The sequence below is a fragment of the Lichenostomus cassidix genome, chromosome Z, assembly GCF_008360975.1.
Source record: "Lichenostomus cassidix isolate B80296 chromosome Z, HeHo_3.0, whole genome shotgun sequence".
NCBI lineage: Eukaryota > Metazoa > Chordata > Aves > Passeriformes > Meliphagidae > Lichenostomus > Lichenostomus cassidix.
This window is the reverse complement of record NC_139511.1, coordinates 15,163,109-15,181,256: the sequence shown is the minus strand read 5'-3', so window position 1 is coordinate 15,181,256 and position 18,148 is coordinate 15,163,109. Positions and strand designations below refer to the sequence as shown.

At 39.1% G+C, this 18,148-nt stretch overlaps 1 protein-coding gene across 3 annotated transcripts in view; it reads left to right on the top strand.

The window, feature by feature from the left end:
• SKIC3 (SKI3 subunit of superkiller complex) overlaps positions 1-12,744 on the top strand; it is a 52,259-nt gene extending 39,515 nt beyond the window's left edge. For 2 of the 3 annotated variants that reach the window (XM_085042111.1, XM_085042110.1), the window contains 4 exons: positions 2,357-2,509; positions 4,275-4,405; positions 5,616-5,739; positions 7,182-8,347. In XM_085042111.1, the coding sequence (XP_084898237.1) occupies positions 2,357-2,509; positions 4,275-4,405; positions 5,616-5,739; positions 7,182-7,259 (486 nt within the window). In that variant the 3' untranslated portion in view covers positions 7,260-8,347. Of the gene's footprint in view, positions 1-2,356; positions 2,510-4,274; positions 4,406-5,615; positions 5,740-7,181; positions 8,348-12,366 lie in introns of those variants that run through there. The other variant, XR_014846715.1, reaches the window with a different exon arrangement.
• The last annotated feature ends 5,404 nt before the right edge of the window (positions 12,745-18,148 follow it).

Here is an 18,148-nt window from a genome sequence, read left to right as displayed (position 1 = left end):
ATCCTTTCCCTGACTAGTGTGCCACTCTCACACCTGCTATAAAGAGGGTGAACATTTGTTTCACTTTCTTTTATTTATCCGCTGACAGTCAGTGACAGAAAAAATAGCTTATATTAGATTTTTTATAAAGTTGAAACACTATGCTAACTTTACATAAAGTTGAAATATGAAGGCCTGCTTTTCCAAGCAGACATGGAGGCAGGAGAATTAAAAACTTGAGATAAATGCCTGGATCCCTGTCTTTAGGGACCAAGAATGTGAGCAGAAACCAATGAAGTATTTCATAAACCATGAGAGTAGATGGAAGTAAAGGTTTCCTAATGTAATATGCAGTTTCTTATTTAGGGCCTGAAAACCTGAATAAATCCCTTTCTCCATATTCTCCTAACTTCAGGTGTCACTGTTCTTTTGAGTAAGTTGATTCTGCAGAGAATCATTTGCAGTAACATTGTTCTCTAACTCACTTCTGTGGCACAATGATCATTTTTAGTTGATATGAAAGTGCTAAAACTCAGATCGTATGCTGCTTCTGTGACAGTCTGAGAACAATCTCTCACACGTGCCAAGAAGTCATTTTGGTGATGCAGCACATATATTTACTTATTTTCTAATGGCTGGTTTTAGTTTACAGTTACTATCTGTCTTTACCAATGTGAGTAGTGCATTGTTTAGAAAAATTCTGTGAACTTTTAGAGTTCTTTATGTAGTTGAAGGATTTAATGGTGCTCTTCTGCCTGTTGATAAAATTAAACCTTACTAGTGGTAAGATTCAGTGAAGTTGATTTCATTCTGAGAAGATCAGTGCATGGCTGTTGAAGAGATCATGATCTCACTTCTTACAGGGCTGCAGATCTTCTTCTCTTTGGAAAAAAAGGAGCATTATTTCTGTGAAAGATGCTTTTTTTGATGCATTTTTCTTTGTTTGTGAGTCTTCATCTTTGTGAACTATAGAACTCATCCAGATTGAATTTGATAAACAGGGCGCATGCATGACATGATTGTATCCTCTATTTCAATAGCATACTTTTAAAATGAAATTAAGGCTTGTATACATTCTTCAAGCATCCCTTGCATAGCCAAGTCATCTTGCTTACAAGCAGGGAGAATAAGTGGACTGAGTTGATGTGATGTGGGGAGTAGGAGGGGTTGATTTGTTTCAGTCTTCTTAATCCAGGCCACAGATAAGATCTGTGGTTCAGATTAACCTCTGAAGAAGATCTTTTTAGTCCTCAGTTAAAGGGAGTATTTCTCAGGGCTTAGATAGCATTCTGAAATAGCCTGGCTGCTACATCTGTTCCTAGTGGATAAATCTATACTTTTATGTTTTCTATCTCTAGATTTCGTAAGAGTTTGGTTTATCCATTGTGACACCTTACAGTTTTACTCATTAAGAAGGGCCATTAACTTTTCTTTTTGGTTAAGTTTTTGGCTTTTGTCTGAATGGTTGTTTTGTGGGATTTAGGTGTGCTGCTGAACTACTGGTCTGATTTCTGTTCTACTTTTTGTGCTGTAACTTACCAGGAAAATAGAGACAAGCAGATCTGGCAGAGCTGCCTTTGTGCCTTTGCATGATGATTCTCTTCTTTACATCTTAAGTGCTAGACATCTTCAGCTGCTAAGAGCTGAGACCAAGGGAAGCTTTCTTTTTGCACAAGTGGGTGTTTTACTTTAAAAAGCAGGCCTGCAGCTTGATGTCAAAAATGCACAATCTCGCTAGTGCTAATTAATACTTTCTAGTGTATTTATCTTTGTAATTCGAGTAACTTCTATGCACCAGAAAGGAACAATATTTGCTCCTTCTAACACCAGGCAATCTTTAGCTAGCAAAATTCTATAGACCTTTGCTCAAAAGCAAGGGAATTTGTTTTTTTAATAAGAAATTGCTTTGTTGGTGATCCAGCAAAGAATATTTCTAAATGTGGCTTGCAAATCTCCATGCATATCATGTACATGTCAGGGATTCACAAATATGGCTGCATCTGCTTCAAAAAATGTGTGGTAAGTACAGAATTAGAGACAGAGAAGCTAGAATCCTTTTCCTTCTCTTCGTGAGGAAATCCAGGACATCTTGTGCTGGCAGAACAGGCAGCAGCTGAGAAAACCTCCCAAAAAAAAGTCCATGAGTGGGCTAGGGAACTCCCAAAATAAGCTACTGTAGTGAGGTGTACTGCCAGCTCTGCAGCAGACTAATTTTTCTGCAGGGCAATGCACAGTGTGTTGTTGGAATGAGGACTGGGTGCATGGTTTTAGCAGATAACGTGCTGTGGTACTCTCACAAATCAGACTAAATGATATTACCTAATGGATGTATGTTTTGGTGGCTGCATAACTGATTTTGTTGGATGTTTATTTTCAGTGGCTGGCGAAAGTCTATCAGTCTCAGAGAATGATGACTGGAGCAGAAATGTGTTACAGAAAGAGTCTGCAGCTGGCATCACAGCAGGGCAGCTGGAATGGGAAGTTGTCCAGTCTGCTCAGGCTAGCTATGCTCGCACTGGAAATCAGCATGGTAGGACAACCAGTATAACATAAATGTATGATTTAACAAGAGCTGATGGGATATAGGGCTTCTGTAGTCTTTAAATGAAGCCCCTGTTCAAATGGCTTTACATTTTATGAATGACAGGTAGAGAATAAAATGAGACTTCAAGGGGCAGTGGAGAATTCTAAGAATGTCTCTTTGTAAGAAAGGTTGCAGTGAAATAATCACATAGAACCCCTCTGTGTGTAAGAGGCTCCCCTGCTCCCTGAGGCTTGTCTATTAACAGTTTTAGCTTAATCTTCCAAATTTACATACCCTTCAAGTGTCTGTCCTCTTGTTCAGACAACTGCCTCAAGAGACATTTTTTCTTTACTCATGCCTGGAGAAGTCAGTCAGTCAGTCACATTTCAAGTAAGTTTATGCTGTATGGTCATTTCCAGATATGATGCCTCGCCCTGAAGTCTAAAAACAATCTAAGGGAATTGTACCTTGTGAAATAAAGAAAACTACTCTATTTCTTGCACTGGGGGGTCAAGGTGAACATACCTCAGGTTCTTGGCAAGTCTTTATTCTTTTTAAGCAGTGTCACCCAAGAAACTTGAAGTGCATCAGACTGCTTTAAAGTCTGATGTAAAATGTAGATACTGCAGTGATCTTGGCTAACACTTTTTCACATTTTGACAAACGACCCAGCTGTAATCAAAATCAGGCAAAGCAACCCTATATATCCCAAGATCTTATATAAGAAAAGGCAGTCAGATTTACTGAGGATAAAGCTGCAAAGCTGTTACTCCTTGTGGGAGAAGAGAGTTGTCCTCAGTTTTTCTCACAAGCCCATTGCTTCCAAAGACAGAATTTGTCAGGTGGCAGTATTTTTCCTGCTGTTGCTCTGTTGGTGTTCTAGTGATCTGTTTTGTTTCCTATTGCTCCTAAATGGTTTCACAGGTCACAAGATACCTTCTAAATCGATTAATACTGTTTCTTAAAGGGCTGGCCTGAATTGCCTAAGAATACACAAGACTTAGTTTGAAAATGTGGTTAGTACAAATTTGATTATTTCATCTCTATTTTTTGAGTGAGCAGAGAAACTGATAAGTGAAATTTTTTTTGGCATTTCTAGGCTGCACTGGTTTAGTAAAATGTGTAAAAGCCTGGTGAAAAACTTGCTCAGGTCCAGGAAAGCTCTGTGTTTGAAAATTGCTTGTATCCCAGTTATCTTCCAAATGAAAATTTGGTAACCCTTTAAAATGTAGTAATTTGAATGCTATCCAGATGCAATGGGGATAGTAAGGTTTTTGTTAAGCCAAAAAGTTTTCTTTCTTTTCTTTACTTGTATTCTTAAGATATATGGCTTTGCTCAATAGTTGCTCTGTTAGCTAATTACCATCCAGGAGTTGGTTTTGACTTCTGGTAAAAAATTATGTCACTTCTGGGGGATAAATTCTACATTCTAGGGTTGTTTTTTATACTGTATGAAGATTTACAAAGCTTTCTGAAACACCACTAAAATGTGTATGAAAAAAACAAAAAGAATGTTTGCATAAATTAGAAAGTGGAATGCTGGCAAGGCTGCTCCTAAATAAGTGAACATGACTTATTATGTTAGTCTGGGGTTTTTTTTAAAACAAGTATCTTTTTAACCTGCCAAATACTTCTCAGAACAGCTTGAATTAAACCTGCTTTCTGAAGAGATGCGAATAGAGTGCAATAAATTCCTTTTTTACACCTGTTTTTTTCTTTTTTAAACATTTCTTTAACTGTTACTCTCTATTGTTTTTAACTTCTATAATAGGCTAATGTCTCAAATGAGCACTGGCCATCCTTGGTTCAGGAGGCAACAACTGAAGCTTTGAAACTTTCTCCTTGTCCCCTGGCAGCTCTGCTTCAAGCCCTGCTACAGTATAATCGCAAAATGGGAGCAAGGTATGCATGATCTGTTACGTTTTCAGTGGAATACACTGTCTAAAAATACAAGTGGTTGTTATCTGCAGATGTAACGTCAAGAACTTAAAATTGAAAGTGGGAATTAATTCTTGAAATAGTGTGGCAGTTAAAAAGGAGAGGGGAGAAGGGGTTAGTAATGTGGGGAACAGCCAGATCTTCCATTATTTGTCAAAAAACAAAACCAAAAAACCTTCATAACCAGAGAAAAACATCTGTGAGACAACTTTTATTTTAAAAACATGTTACCCAAATAAATTAATCAGGAAGATTACACATTCTGAAAAATCTCCTAAAATAGCACAATGGAAACAGATATCACTGCCCTGGCTACTGCTGGGATTAATTTTGATCCTAAATTGGGCTGCCAGTCAAAGTTCATGCCCATTCCTGAACAGCCAGCTGGTCATTGTGGCCTTTTGAGGAAGGGGCGGGAATATTTAGGGAAGGGGATCTTGGAATCTTCCTATGTTGAGAATTTGGTTGTTATGTCCATTTTGTCTTTTTTGGTGTTTTTGCTTAAGCTATGGAAAATTCCAGTGTTTTAATGGTTTTGCTCAATAATTTACCTGTTTTGTAGATAATTCTAACAAACTGGCTTACTTTTTTTGTTGGCTCTTTGGAAGACAGCCTAATGTGATTGTGATGGTTGTCAATTATAATAAACTTAGGATAAAAACTTAATTAAAATCAGTCTTACTGCAGTTCCAGATATTAACTTGCATGAACAGTATATCACAAGATCTAACTGATCTGCCTAGGCAGACAAAAACATGCAACTTCTCAACAGTCTGTTAAATCACAATGTCGTGGAATATCACATTGGTTATAAAGGACGGAATTCTTGTTCCAAGAACCAAAGCTGATGGAGCACCACTGAATGAATATGACATCCCTAAATGTAATTGCCAGTTTTTACCACATTTCTAATGACAATGTGAATTTGAAAATCCCTCTGTTAGGTATATGGTTTGTGGGTGTTGGAAAGTAGTATCAGCCAAACAGAATTTTAGACTCTGTATAGTACTCTCTTCCAATTACTTCCACAATTTCACATCCTGTCTCTGTTTGTAGGAACAGCAATGAGGGCTTTCCCTTTTATTGCTTCTGACCATTGTTGCTTGCTTTGTTATGTTACATGGAGCCTAGTCAGTTGAATTTGATTTGGATTATGTTTTGGTAATGTTTCCAGGGAGACTCGCCGAATGTTGGAGAGAGTCATTTATCAACCAGGGAATCCAGAAACTGTAGTGTCGGTGGCACGCTGGTACCTTCTGCAACATCTGTATGCCAAAGATGATTATGAATTAATTGATGTAAGACAGTCTACTTTATACAGAAATTCTACCTATTTACACTCAGCATTATACTTGCAACTTGGAAGTGGGGTAGAAGGAGGCCAGGGGTGTGCTGGCATGCCTGCTCTTGAGGTGCAATGTATAAGAGTTCTATTGTGAAAAAATGTACTTCAGTTTTTGAAATCAACACCAGTTTGTTTGAATGTCTTCCATTCCTCCATGCAATAATGAAAAATAAACAGTTAAGTCTCTACTCCAAACTTGCAAGAATTCTACTGGTGACTCTTCAGTAGACATGAGGACCTTTTTATCAAAATTTTAGCAGAGCATACTAATACACTAAAAATGTTAATTCCCTCTAGTCTGGCTGGAACATATTGTATCCCTGACCCAAAAGATCTGAGCAGTAGAATGCTGTATGCTCTGTATTGAAGATTTGTATCTGCAACAGCACATTATTTTCAGTACATAGTAACTGGTGCATTAGTTTCTGTTTACACGGTACTTCACAAATTGATTTGGTCAAACTAACAAATCCAGGCAGCTTATTCAGGTAGTGCAAGGGTGTCATTCATTTTGGCTTATAATGAGTGCCACTTTGCTCCTCAATATCTGAATACACTCTCCTATCCTCAGTGCTGCCACTGGCACGGTGAGGTCTTTTGCCAAGATTATCAGCTGTTCCCTGGTGAAACGTTGAATCCAAAGTACATTTGGAGGTACATATAAATAGGCTCAGTGTTCACAAAAATCCACACACAGACATGCAGGTTGATTAAAAAAAAGCTAGAATTAATGAGTTCAGAAGATCCTGGTATGATCTCATTGCACTTGCTTCTGCAAAGTCATCTGTTCTCCCTGGCAGTGAGTATGATAATGGTGGCGAAAGATCGCTTGGTCCTGCTTAATGATTTTTGGTTTTAGTATGTATAAAGTCACTGGATTACAGGAGATGTGCTTGTGAACATAAGGCTGTTCTGGGAGCTTTTTGAACTAGTAGAAAGACTCCAAGTATGATGTGTGGAAAATAAATCAGGGAGGTGTGAATTTAAGTGAGGGAGGAAAAAAGGATGCTGCCAGTTTTTTAAAGCAGCTGCAGTGAACACTCCAGTTTGGCAAATGGAGATTGATACTAAGGTACTAGCAGGAGATAAGTATGTGACAGCAGGAAAGTAAGTCTGCTTGTTTAATTGCCAGCAGGTAGCTACTTGTCAAAGTAACAAATTATGCTTTTACAGAACATTGGAAATGACTGCAGGTTTAGCTAGTCACTATAGTGCAAAGCTGGGTTCTTTTAAGCAAGTTGGTGTGTAATGTTGAATATTTCCCATCTGGGTTTATGGGCTAGGTAATCTATTAGGGAAACTGTCGAGCAGGAATTAAAATACATTTCAGATTGTCATTAAAATGGTAGCAGTATAATCTTAAATTCTCAGGTCATTCTTTGTTTTTCTCTGCAGGTGCTTATACAAAATGCCAAAGCTAATGGAGATGTTAGAACTCTGGAACTAAATGAGAAATTGTCAGCAAGTGCCTAGTATGGACTATGTCAAGCAAAATACTCTTCCATTCATCCAATTTAATTAGTTCCCCTTCCACAAGTATATATAGCTTGGGCTGTTTCATTTATTATGTCTGATTTATTTGTTTTCTGTTTCATCAACTGCAACTTTGTCTTTAGTTTTGCTTTTTCCTGAACAAAAGCAGATTATATTCATGTTGAGTTACACACATAAAATTCCAGTTTATTTTGAAAAGAAAACCCTGAAATTTGCTTTTTATTTGCTTCCCCACTTAAACTTTGTCGCTACTCACAATAGAGTATTTCTCCCTAAGACACCTACAGAAGTACAATATTAACTCCACTGCCAGTGATGCCAGGTTTTCTTGGCACAGAATCTGAAGAGCTTAATAGCAGCCAGCTTTTGTCATCTCTCAGTAACTCAGCTGCTGACTGCTTAATTGGATGAATCATGACAGTGGTTCTTAAGACATGTTATTATTTTGCTTTCATGTACATGAAAATAAAAAATAAATAAAGCAATGACTCTAACCTGTGAAAGTTACCATGAGAACATTCACTCTGTTGACAAGAGTCATGATAGCTGTCCGTTTCCTGGTTTAAAGCTTCTTAAAATTTCTGTCCAGGAAAGTCGGACAATGACTTATATGATCCCATATCATAGGGAAGAAAGCACTTCAAAGGCCTGCAGTGGGACTGCATTGAACATGCACTTGTTTTTGGAACCAGTTGTTCTGGGCTTACAGAAAACAGGATGCTGAGCTGGGGTGCAATTCACACACAGTGATCTCTGGAGAGCGTGCCAGTGTCATTTCAACTGAATACTCAGCTCAGTAGGCTGGGGCTTCTAGTCTGTGGAGGTAAGTAGAAACCTCTGAATGGCAAGAATCTCTCCTTATCTTCCACACTTTCATTCTCTCCTGCCTTAAAAAGATTTTCTGTAAATTTGGATCAATTATATTTCCCTTCATAGCCTGCTGTCAAATAGCCTTGAACTATCAATAAATGTAAATCTTAAATGGAAATGTGGGAAAAGCTGGACTTGTGACTCTCAAGAGTAGCTGTAACTTTTTTTAGCTTCCTGCTATTAAAAACCTGAAAGTATTCTTGCAGCCTATGGTTTGTATCCTTGGCATATGGTCTTGATATATGTGCCACCCACTCTAGTGATGGAAAAGCTGTCATCACCAGCCTGTTGGCAGCACCGTAGGCAACTGCCTGTCCCTGTTAATCCTTGTGTGTGAGTGTTAGCCTATACTTTGCTAGTACTGAGCCCTAAATACTTCCTAACATCTAGGAGAACCAGCAGATGATAACAGCCCAGAGACACCAGCTCAGTAACCATCAGCTGTGAACACTCTGTGTTAGAAAAACAACTAGTAGTGAGTTGTTCTTCTCTTCAGGAGACCATGAACTTACTTTTACTGCACAGTGAACAGTAATGAACTCCTTGAATAAGATAATCATACAGCCTAAAGTTGTATTGCATACACTGTAGGAAAAAAACTCCACAAATCCCTGCCACCTCCTCAGTGAAAAGTGCTTAGGAAAGATCAGTTTAAATTTAACCTTCTGTAAAATTCAACAACATGAGGTAAAAGTCTTGCTCTCCTCATTTTTTAACAAATGTTAACAAATTAACAAATTTTTAACAAATTTGCCTCTACAAAATTGGCGCCTTGTAGCAAGTCTGGTGTAACACTGCAAAAACTTGTAAATTCATGCAGGTTGAGGCAACCCTGTATTTTATACTAATGCAGTGTTGCTGGTTTGCTGCTTCCTGTAGGAAATGTGACAAACACAGACCTGGTCTGAAAGCAAATGTAAAGCTGGGAGTCTTTCTCGTGCAGTTTATCTTTGAAGAGCCTGGCCACAAATGAAATGCAGAATGGTCATCTGGAACTTCCATTGTCTGTAACAATATGTGAGTGATTTCTAGGACCATGGAGAAAGTTTAAAAGTACCAAGGTTGCTGCAGGACCAACACGAGTAACTGTTGAAGTGACATTCCCTACTGTCTGCATCAATTTGTTTTCAGCTCTCATGCTGTGCAGATGTAACTTCTCAGAGTGTCCACCTGCAATCCATGGCTTGAGAAACCTGATTTTTTGTAGAGAGGAGATGCACAAGAGATTTGAGATACAGATTATTAGAGGAGAGTTATTCAAGTCCTATTGAATTTTCTTCTCTGGGCAAGAAACAATACTGGACTTCTCAAAACAGATGTACTGTAAAAACTAAGGGGTTTATTGCAATTGTATTGTGACTACCTTCTCTTGTTTCCCTGCTAAAGAGCTCTGTTAGCTTCTATTGGGAAATTGTACTGGTGTGCTTCTTATGTCCTGCTCCCAGAGTTCTATTTATTTCAGGACTCTTTTTTCTTGTGTTTTGAAGAAAAACAAAAGCCACAATTTACATCAGTTACATTTTTGAGTGTTCTCCTACAAACCACCAGTAACTTTTATTCAGTCAAACAGCGAAGGTGAGAAATAGATCTTTCTAATAATGTATCTGCTAATAATAGGCTGGAATGTTTTCACCAGTATGCAGTTTATTGACTTTTGTTAATAATCCAGTAACTTACTTTAATAGATCCAAATCATGCATCAGTAGATACTCAGATACCAACTTTCATAATGCTGTGCGGAGCTGTAGGAATTTACTATGCCTGATTTCAAAATTTGCACCAATCTAAAATTGGTGTAGCTTATGGCAAGACACACTTAAATAACAGAGTGCTTGTTGTCCTAAAGTCCTTTAAATAATATGAAGACTTTTGTATGAAATCTGCTTGATAAATTTTAAAGCACTGCTAAAAGTGTAACTTTTCTTCTGTAGTAAAGCATTTGGTTGTAAAATTGACATGAAAACAGCTGTTGGTGTTCCAGAGCCTGTAGGTTTTATGGCGGCACAGTGTCATAAGTAACAATAACATACTTCAGGAACAGGGGAGAAGAGAAACAGCTGTGTCTAGAAGCTACTTATTTTTTTAACCCCATGGTGGTTCTCACTGGAGAGAGCACCTGCAAGAATTGACAAGGGTTGCTCTTGGTGGTCACTCTTCTGGGAGGTCACTTGGATAGTAGTTTTTTATGTCTTTCTGAACTTTCTTTTTTTCAAGTTTCAGCTTTGTGTTCTGTATTTGTTTGAGCAGCTCTAGAGATTCATTAATAGACTGACATCCTGTATAAATACAGGAACAATTAAATAATTAGGTTGCTTTCAATATTACATTATGGGATTATTCTTTGTCTCCAAATGTTTCTGCCCATGTTTAATACAGAGCACATTAAATCCAACTTATCCCATTATTTTATTTAATAGCATGGAAATGCAATAGCAGCTTGGGTTGCCATCTCGTTATTAGGAGCTGTCTTCCAATACATTGGACAATACCAAGCATGGTTACAACTGTGATTGATCTCAGGTTTGTGATGTGGCAGAAAGAAAGCACTGTCTGTCTTTAAAAAAGGGGGGATCGTTTGCTTTTAAAGCTGTTTTTTCATTGAGCATTGGGAGTTTTCCTTTGGTTTCTTTTTTTCAAGACCACAGTCAAAACCTCTGTGTTTTCCATCAGATGCTGATACTGTTGCTCTGCAGTTTTCTTACCAGATAGCAAAGTTGGTGCTGTGGATTTCCCAGAGTTGTAGCAACTGTAAATAGACATACTCCTCATCTGAGATGGACACTTTTGTTGTGCACTTCTGGGAGAACAGGAGCTCAGCTTCACCAGCTGTTTGTGCTGTGTATAAGTGAATAAAAAGGGGGAAATAGGAGTGTGCAGACAGTTTTTTTCCAAAACAGAGCTACAGAGCACCTAATGCACTTTTTTTGGAACTGTAGAGTCAAATACTGTCAATAAAGACTGGTGAATTGTAATACTGTGAGCTGCTGTTACCTTGCTGATTGCAATAACTCAAGTTACAGTGTAGTAGCTCTTTGTGTTTGTACAGCATCTCACATAGGTGTTAACTTCTTAGGAACTAAGAATTAAGCAACCTGCATTTTTTTTAAAGTGCTTATTGTAATGTGGCTGCCAATGGCATGTTTTTCTTTTTGGAACAGTTGTGTAATATACATTCATTTTGTCACTGCTGCAGTCTAGTTACTGTTCAACCAACTTGCTTTGTAGGGCTTAGAATTTTATAAATTCCAGACACATTTCTGATTTCCAAGATGCCTATCTGTGCTGAAGCACAAACAGCTGCTGAGACAGTTGAGAGGCTGACTCTGTCCCCTTCACTCTGCTTTGCACCTCTTCAATGGCCTTCTTTCCCCCTATTGCAGGGTGAGCCTGACTGTGATGGGAAAGCAGTCCTTGGACTTGAGTTTGGACACAAGCATGGCCAAAGTTTGGTAGAAACAGATCTCTTCTGTCTTTAGTTTCCACAGGCAGGAATTTGAAGTTAAGAACTCTCAGCACCAAAATATTTTATTCTGAAATTTCTTAGGCATGACTTTCTGTGAGAGCTATTTTGAGCTCACTCAGAAGGTCTTGTAGACAGCTAAGTCGTGTCCTGTCAAGCTGCATAAAGACCTTAACTAACAGAGAGCTTGGTTTACTAAAGCCTTGGGGCAGGGCTTATGGGTGGATTGCACATGATGAAGGGGTTGGAGGTGAAGTAAGGAGCTGGAGTTCTTGATCACAGACAACCTGGAAGATGAGAACCAGATGCTCAGGTTTCAGTTGAGAACATGTAAAATGTGAAATACTTGTGTGGTGATTCTCAGCCATCTGTTCCTTCTGAGAGAGGGCTGAGTGGTTTTTTGGTTTTTTTTTTGATAACATGCTGCATCCCCTCTGTTTCCATGATCAGCTGCAAATGGGAGGGTATTACAACAGAGAATAAGTTTGAGTCACACAGACCAGATTACAGTGGGTGAAATCTTCCTTGTGAAGACCATGTACTTAGTGACTCAGGAGAAAGTAATTGTAATTGCTGTGAACAGCCAGAATCATCTGGAGAAGTAGCTCATGCTTTGTGAGGTACATTACTGTGACTGTCCCCACAAGAAGCAGCTGCTGTGTATCAGCAATATCATCTGACTGCTCCCCTCTTCATTTACACAATGCCTGCTCTATGTTGGGTAGCTGCAACTTATCCAGTTGCTTCTTTCTCCAGCTACTGTTGGTGGAGAATGGGGAGTAAAGCGCTGAAAACCATTCAACATGATCACAGCAGCAAGATCTATGCAAGAGGAAATGACAGCTGCCTCCATATGAAGACTGGACCTTGCTAAAAAGAAATAATAAGATGGTCTAAAAAATTTAGAAAACAGATTGTGAAGTTGCCTTTAAATGGTCTTACCTTGAAACTTGTGGAAAAGTCATGCTGGCTGTTTGCAAAGACAGGTGGGCTAAACCGATACATCTCTGTGTGGAGGGTGTGTGAGAGAGAGTGAAATTTTAATATCTTTTTGTCTGTGTTGGAAAGTTTCTGCAGCAGCAGATTACTGTAGAAATATCTTTTTAAAATAAACTGTGTGATATCCCAGTCTCATTATCTGTATTCATTCTGCACTACCTCAAGCTCTTTCCTGATCTGTCTCTTAAATCTTGCAATTCTTGCATGCATTTTTAGATCACTTTTCATCTGATTCAACTGCCTTTCATATTTCTGCATTTGTCCATTTGTTCTAGTTTTAGTCACAGAATTGGAAGCTTTCCTTCTGCTCCTTTTTCCTGCTCTTTTTTTTAACTACATAATGCAGGTTCATAAGACACTTTACATGTGAGTGCATTAACCTGTCTCCTGCCACCCATATGTTCAGTGGGTCTTGCTTCCTAATCCCATGTGTGACAGCACTTAATAAAATACAAGGAGAGGTCTGGTACCCCAGAGAACATGTCAATCCTCTCTTCTACAAACTGACAAATTTATTTTCCTGGCTGGGCCAGGACAAAGTGCTTTTTAATGCTTATTTATTTATTTATTTGTATTTTATTTATTTATTCATTTAAGTCCAGCTATTTGATCTCACACTGTGCAGTGTGAGATTCTGAACACAAACAACTGTTTTCAAGTTGCTTTCATGGGCCCATGTCAAGCCCAAGCTTTCCAGCCAAAGAAGTGCAATGCAGCAGTGTAAACCCAGCACAGCTGCTGGCAATAAAAATGAGGCTGAGCCTTGTAAGAGCTGCCTAACTGAGAGATGGCAAGCTGTCCCCTCCCACTTCTGAGTCGGTACAGCTCCCGGAGGCAGTGCTGTGCTCAAACTGAGCTGCCCAGCTGCCTGCCCTTCAGACTTCACCCACCAAGTCCTCTGGTCATCTCCAAATCTTGTCAATATGGTCAATATCCTCTGACCTTCTTTAGCTCTTACAGCACAACGGAGTCCTGTGGCTCTGCCTCCTGGGCAAGATGTTCACAAACCTGGCAGAACCATGGTGCTGGAACACAGTGTGAGTTTACAAACACTGTGGCATGGTGCAGGTGGCTGATGGTGTGAGTCAGCTCCATGACTAACTGAGCTGCTGCTCTGTGCTCCCAGATGGCTCCATCACCAGTGGGCAGCCTGCCAGATCCCTCATCCCTCGGGATGGCATGTCATCTCAGTCTGGTGTGCAAAGGAGCATTGCTGAAGACAGCTGCCAGAACAGAATCTGCTGAGCAGCATTGCCCTCCTGGTGCAGGTTGAAGCTCATCCCCTACATTTCTCCAGCATCCATGCTGAGGTTTCCTTCAGCTCCCAGGGACTGAGCTACGCTTCCACTGAAATGACACACAAAGCAGCATCATGCATGCTTCTGTGTACATGTGCATAGAAAAACAAATGCATTCCGCATTCAATTTATTTAAGAGGGGCTTTGAAAGTTTTAACTCTTGATTGTGCTGTATTTTTTGTCACAGCATTCTGCCTTAGGGGAGAGTACCCACATTTATTGGTGTGTTTTCTGCAAAATAATCACAAAATCTATTAGTGGAGGAAGGAAATTCAAATGCTTTGAGATACCAGCTGAGAAGTCAGAAATATTCTTAATATCTCCCTGGCTGCATTATTTGTTGGTTGCATTGAGTACATGGGATTATCATTAGGCAGAATAAATGGAGAATAAAGTCCAGGAACATAATAGTTCTAAGCAATTTCTGAATCTGATTTTGATCTGCAGCCTTAATCTTCATGCTAAGATATGGTGATCAGGTTTAAATTGCGTTTGAAGTCTGAAGTGGAATTAACTATGCACGGCAAAGGAAGAGAAGCTTTAAAAGCTGTGAAGGAATTAATTAAAAGGTTTGGTCCTGTGCCAAGCACTAGCTGCTGCTGTGGAACAGAAGCAGGTCGTGTCATTACTGACCACATGATGGTGAGGGTTTGTTTAGGTTTAACACATGGCACAGACAATCTCTTCCTTTCCTTGTCAACGAATGATACCGGATGGTGTCCAGTGGTGGCACCATGCTCCCCTTGGGACAGGGAAACACCACTGCTGAGTGCATTGAGTACACAGATGGGAACTGGTGCCATAATCCTGGATGACTTCATTTCCCAGGACGTCCAGAGCTCTGTGGATCTCTGTCTTTAGGAACAAAAATCATCTGGATGAAGTTCAAGCCCTGACTTAGCTGTCGGCCCTGCCTGAGTGAGGAACCTTACGACTTCCAGGCATTCCTTCCAAAATTAATCTCTGATTATACGATTTCCATAATTCGCCATTTTTCTGGCCATGTCCTAAGACATCTGGTTTTGTGCTGGATCTCAGGTTTTGTGTGCATGATTTGGTACCTCCTAGGATCAGGTTGACAGGAGTGTTGCTGCTCACTCCTGCCTCTGGCACGTCGGGAGGCCATCCCAGTGTAGTGAGACATCATCCTGGGAAATCTTACTAGCCTCTTCTTCACCAATTTAAGCAGCCAACGCCTGTGCTGAGCTCGATTTTCTTCAGACCATGTCAAGTGCACTTCTGTACACTTCTGGTGAGTGAGTAGCTGATCCCTGAAGTCACCTAGAATACTGGTCAACCTGAAATCATGACTATGTCTTAGTCACTGTTATGGAATAGTCTTGAGTCACCTGAGTAAGTTGTTTAAATTACTCCAAATCTCCTCAACAGCTTCCTAGAAACCCCTAAATTCAATTTTTCCACCAGTCCTTATCTTGAAGGTCCTACCTACTTGCCAAAATATTATTTCTGCAGTGCATCTACTTTAGGAAAATATCTGAGGGGTGAAAAATGTTAATTTCACATTTTAATTAACTGTTTAAAGAAAATATACTGCCCCATTTAGCACAGACTACATTGCTGGGCATCAGTGAGAGCAGCAAAATCACTCGCTGTTTGAAAATTAAGTTTATAAGGATAAAAAATGCTTGGATGTAAACCAAAAACAGAATGCAGAGTTGCCTTTAAGATAGCAGATATACAGAAATGTGGAAGTCCACACAAAGGTATTAAAGCAGGCAGCATCCAAAGAAGACAGGCAAGTATCACAAACATTTTAGTGTCACTGTATAAATTTCTAACACATGCTTGCTAGGAAGCAACAATCACTTGCAATTTGTTTGGGCCTCAGTTAGGATAAAGAGCCCCCTTGCTTCCAGCCTTTCTAATATTTAATACCCCTTTTCAAAAGGATGTTTGAGCTGAAGTGTTTTGTATAGAGAGTGACTGATAATAGCTCTGTATCAGTCTAATGAAGTGATAATTACTGTAAATGTGGTAAAAACCCTAACAATAGCAAAATCTCTCCAATTCATATGTTATTTAAGTTTGCTACAGGCAGTATCTTTTCAAAATCATAAAATCATAGAAAGGTTTGGGTTGGAAGGGACCTTTAAGATCATTTCATTCCAACCCCTTCACGGTGGCCTGGGACACCATCCACTAGACCAGTTTGCTCCACGCCCTGTCCAGCCTGGTTTCAGCAGTTCCAGGGAAGGATTATCCACAGTTTCTCTGAGCAAGTTCTGCTAATGCCTCACCACCCTCCCAATAAACATCTGATTTTTTTCCTAATGTTGGAAAATATACCAGTTTAAAAATTTTGCATAACTTTAGTCAAAGGGTTTTGTTTGTCTTTACCTGGAAAGAAATTTAAAAATTTTGCATAACTTTAGTCAAAGGGTTTTGTTTGTCTTTACCTGGAAAGAAATTTTAGGTTTCTTTCCAGGGCATTGTTCTACCAGGTGAGGTCTGATAAACTCAACAAATCAACAGACTGGGAGAAACCCAAAAGATAGAGAGCTATCAACAGAACATCAGTGGGACATCAGTGGCTATCTACAAACATCTACCCCAGACCCCACATCTAGCAGGGTGAAGACATCTGATCCAGAAAGGTCTAATAAGAAAATTCAAGAATGAAAAATCTAATTAACATTAGAGGTGAGGAGATTTGGATCCAATGGGAACCTGAATACAAGGAGTTGCTCAACTATGGACCAATGAACTTTGAAACAGTACATCTCTATGGGTTTTGACTGTATAAAGCTTGGGGGGAAACCCTTTAAAAGTATGTGTTCTTGGAATATTTTCCTGGGCACATCCTGGCCTGAAAATAAAGTAATGCCTGATTCTCTATCACTTCAAATATAGTGTTAGAGGGGTTTTATTTTCTTCCCGATTTTTGGTGACACTAATATCTAATCTAAATCGCTCCTCTTTTAGGTTAATACAGTTCCCTTAAAAGCAGTCTGCTGAGTCAGTTATTGCTATTAGTCATTTTATTAGTCATTTTATTAGTAATTTTATGAGTCATTTTAGTAGGTCTAACATTTGATTTTTCAAAAATGAAAAATCGTTGTATTGGGTTTGTCATTTTTCTTTCAACCAAGCACCTGTGATCACAGAGTTGGCTCCCTGAAGCAGGAATCTTAGTTCAAAAGAAAATAAAATTACGCTGTGATAGTATGTAGGTGATGCAGAGAAGGATCCAGCCTCCTCAGGGTAAGGGGAGGTCTGTTTACAGGCACTGCTAGTTACACCAGTGGTGCAGAACAACCTCTGTGCTCCAGTCATGCCTCTCCTGGTTACAGCAAAAATTAACCCTGTCCTGGCCAGAACCAGCACATTGGAATAAGAATAATCAACTGTAAATAAAATAGAATTAATGGTCAGATTTGTTCACAGGTTCAAAACCAAACCCTGGCAGCTGGAATCTGATTTTGCTTCAACATCTCTGAAGCTGGGAAAGGAGAAAGAAGGGAATATTTATACCTAACAGTTAGTCCCTTGAGTCTGTGTTTAGGCAACTTAGACAAGATTTGGCGTAGTCTGCCTTGAGAAGTAAGGGAGAACTGTGAAAATAATTTACTTTTTCTAAGGTTTTTAGCAAACACTGAAAATTATTGCTATGAACTACACTAGCAGTTACCTCATGTGGTTACATGGCCTCTGTGGTTCAGATCAAATGAGCACAAAGGTCTCCTTGGGATACAGATCCTACCAAAGTGCTGAGCAGGATGAAGGGGTTCATCTTGAGGGACACGCTTGACAATGACAAAAGTATTATGATTATTAATGAAATTATAATTATTAATAACATTACTATTTATTTCCTATTAATTATTAATTACTTATCATTAATTATTTCTTATTAATAATAAAACAGGACCATGTTTTATTTTATTTTAAACTGTCTCCCATTATGAAGCTTACAAAAATATATGTAGCATGAGTGAGGCCGCAGATACAGATAGTTTGCCACACTCTTTGGCCCAGAAAAGACCTGAAATATTAATAAAGAGATACTTGTGGATGTTTAATAAGGGCATATGCCAGTAGTGCTACAGTTAATTTTCATCTGTGAAAACAGATCTATCAGCAGCTGAAATTACCTCAGGCAGTGGAATGCAGCTATTCTAGCCTAACTGACCCCAAGAAATAAAAGATAAGCATCCAGACTCTTGTGAAGGGTCAAATTGCTGAGCAGGGTTCAATTCCCCTGAAATCCTGCAATATGTCTA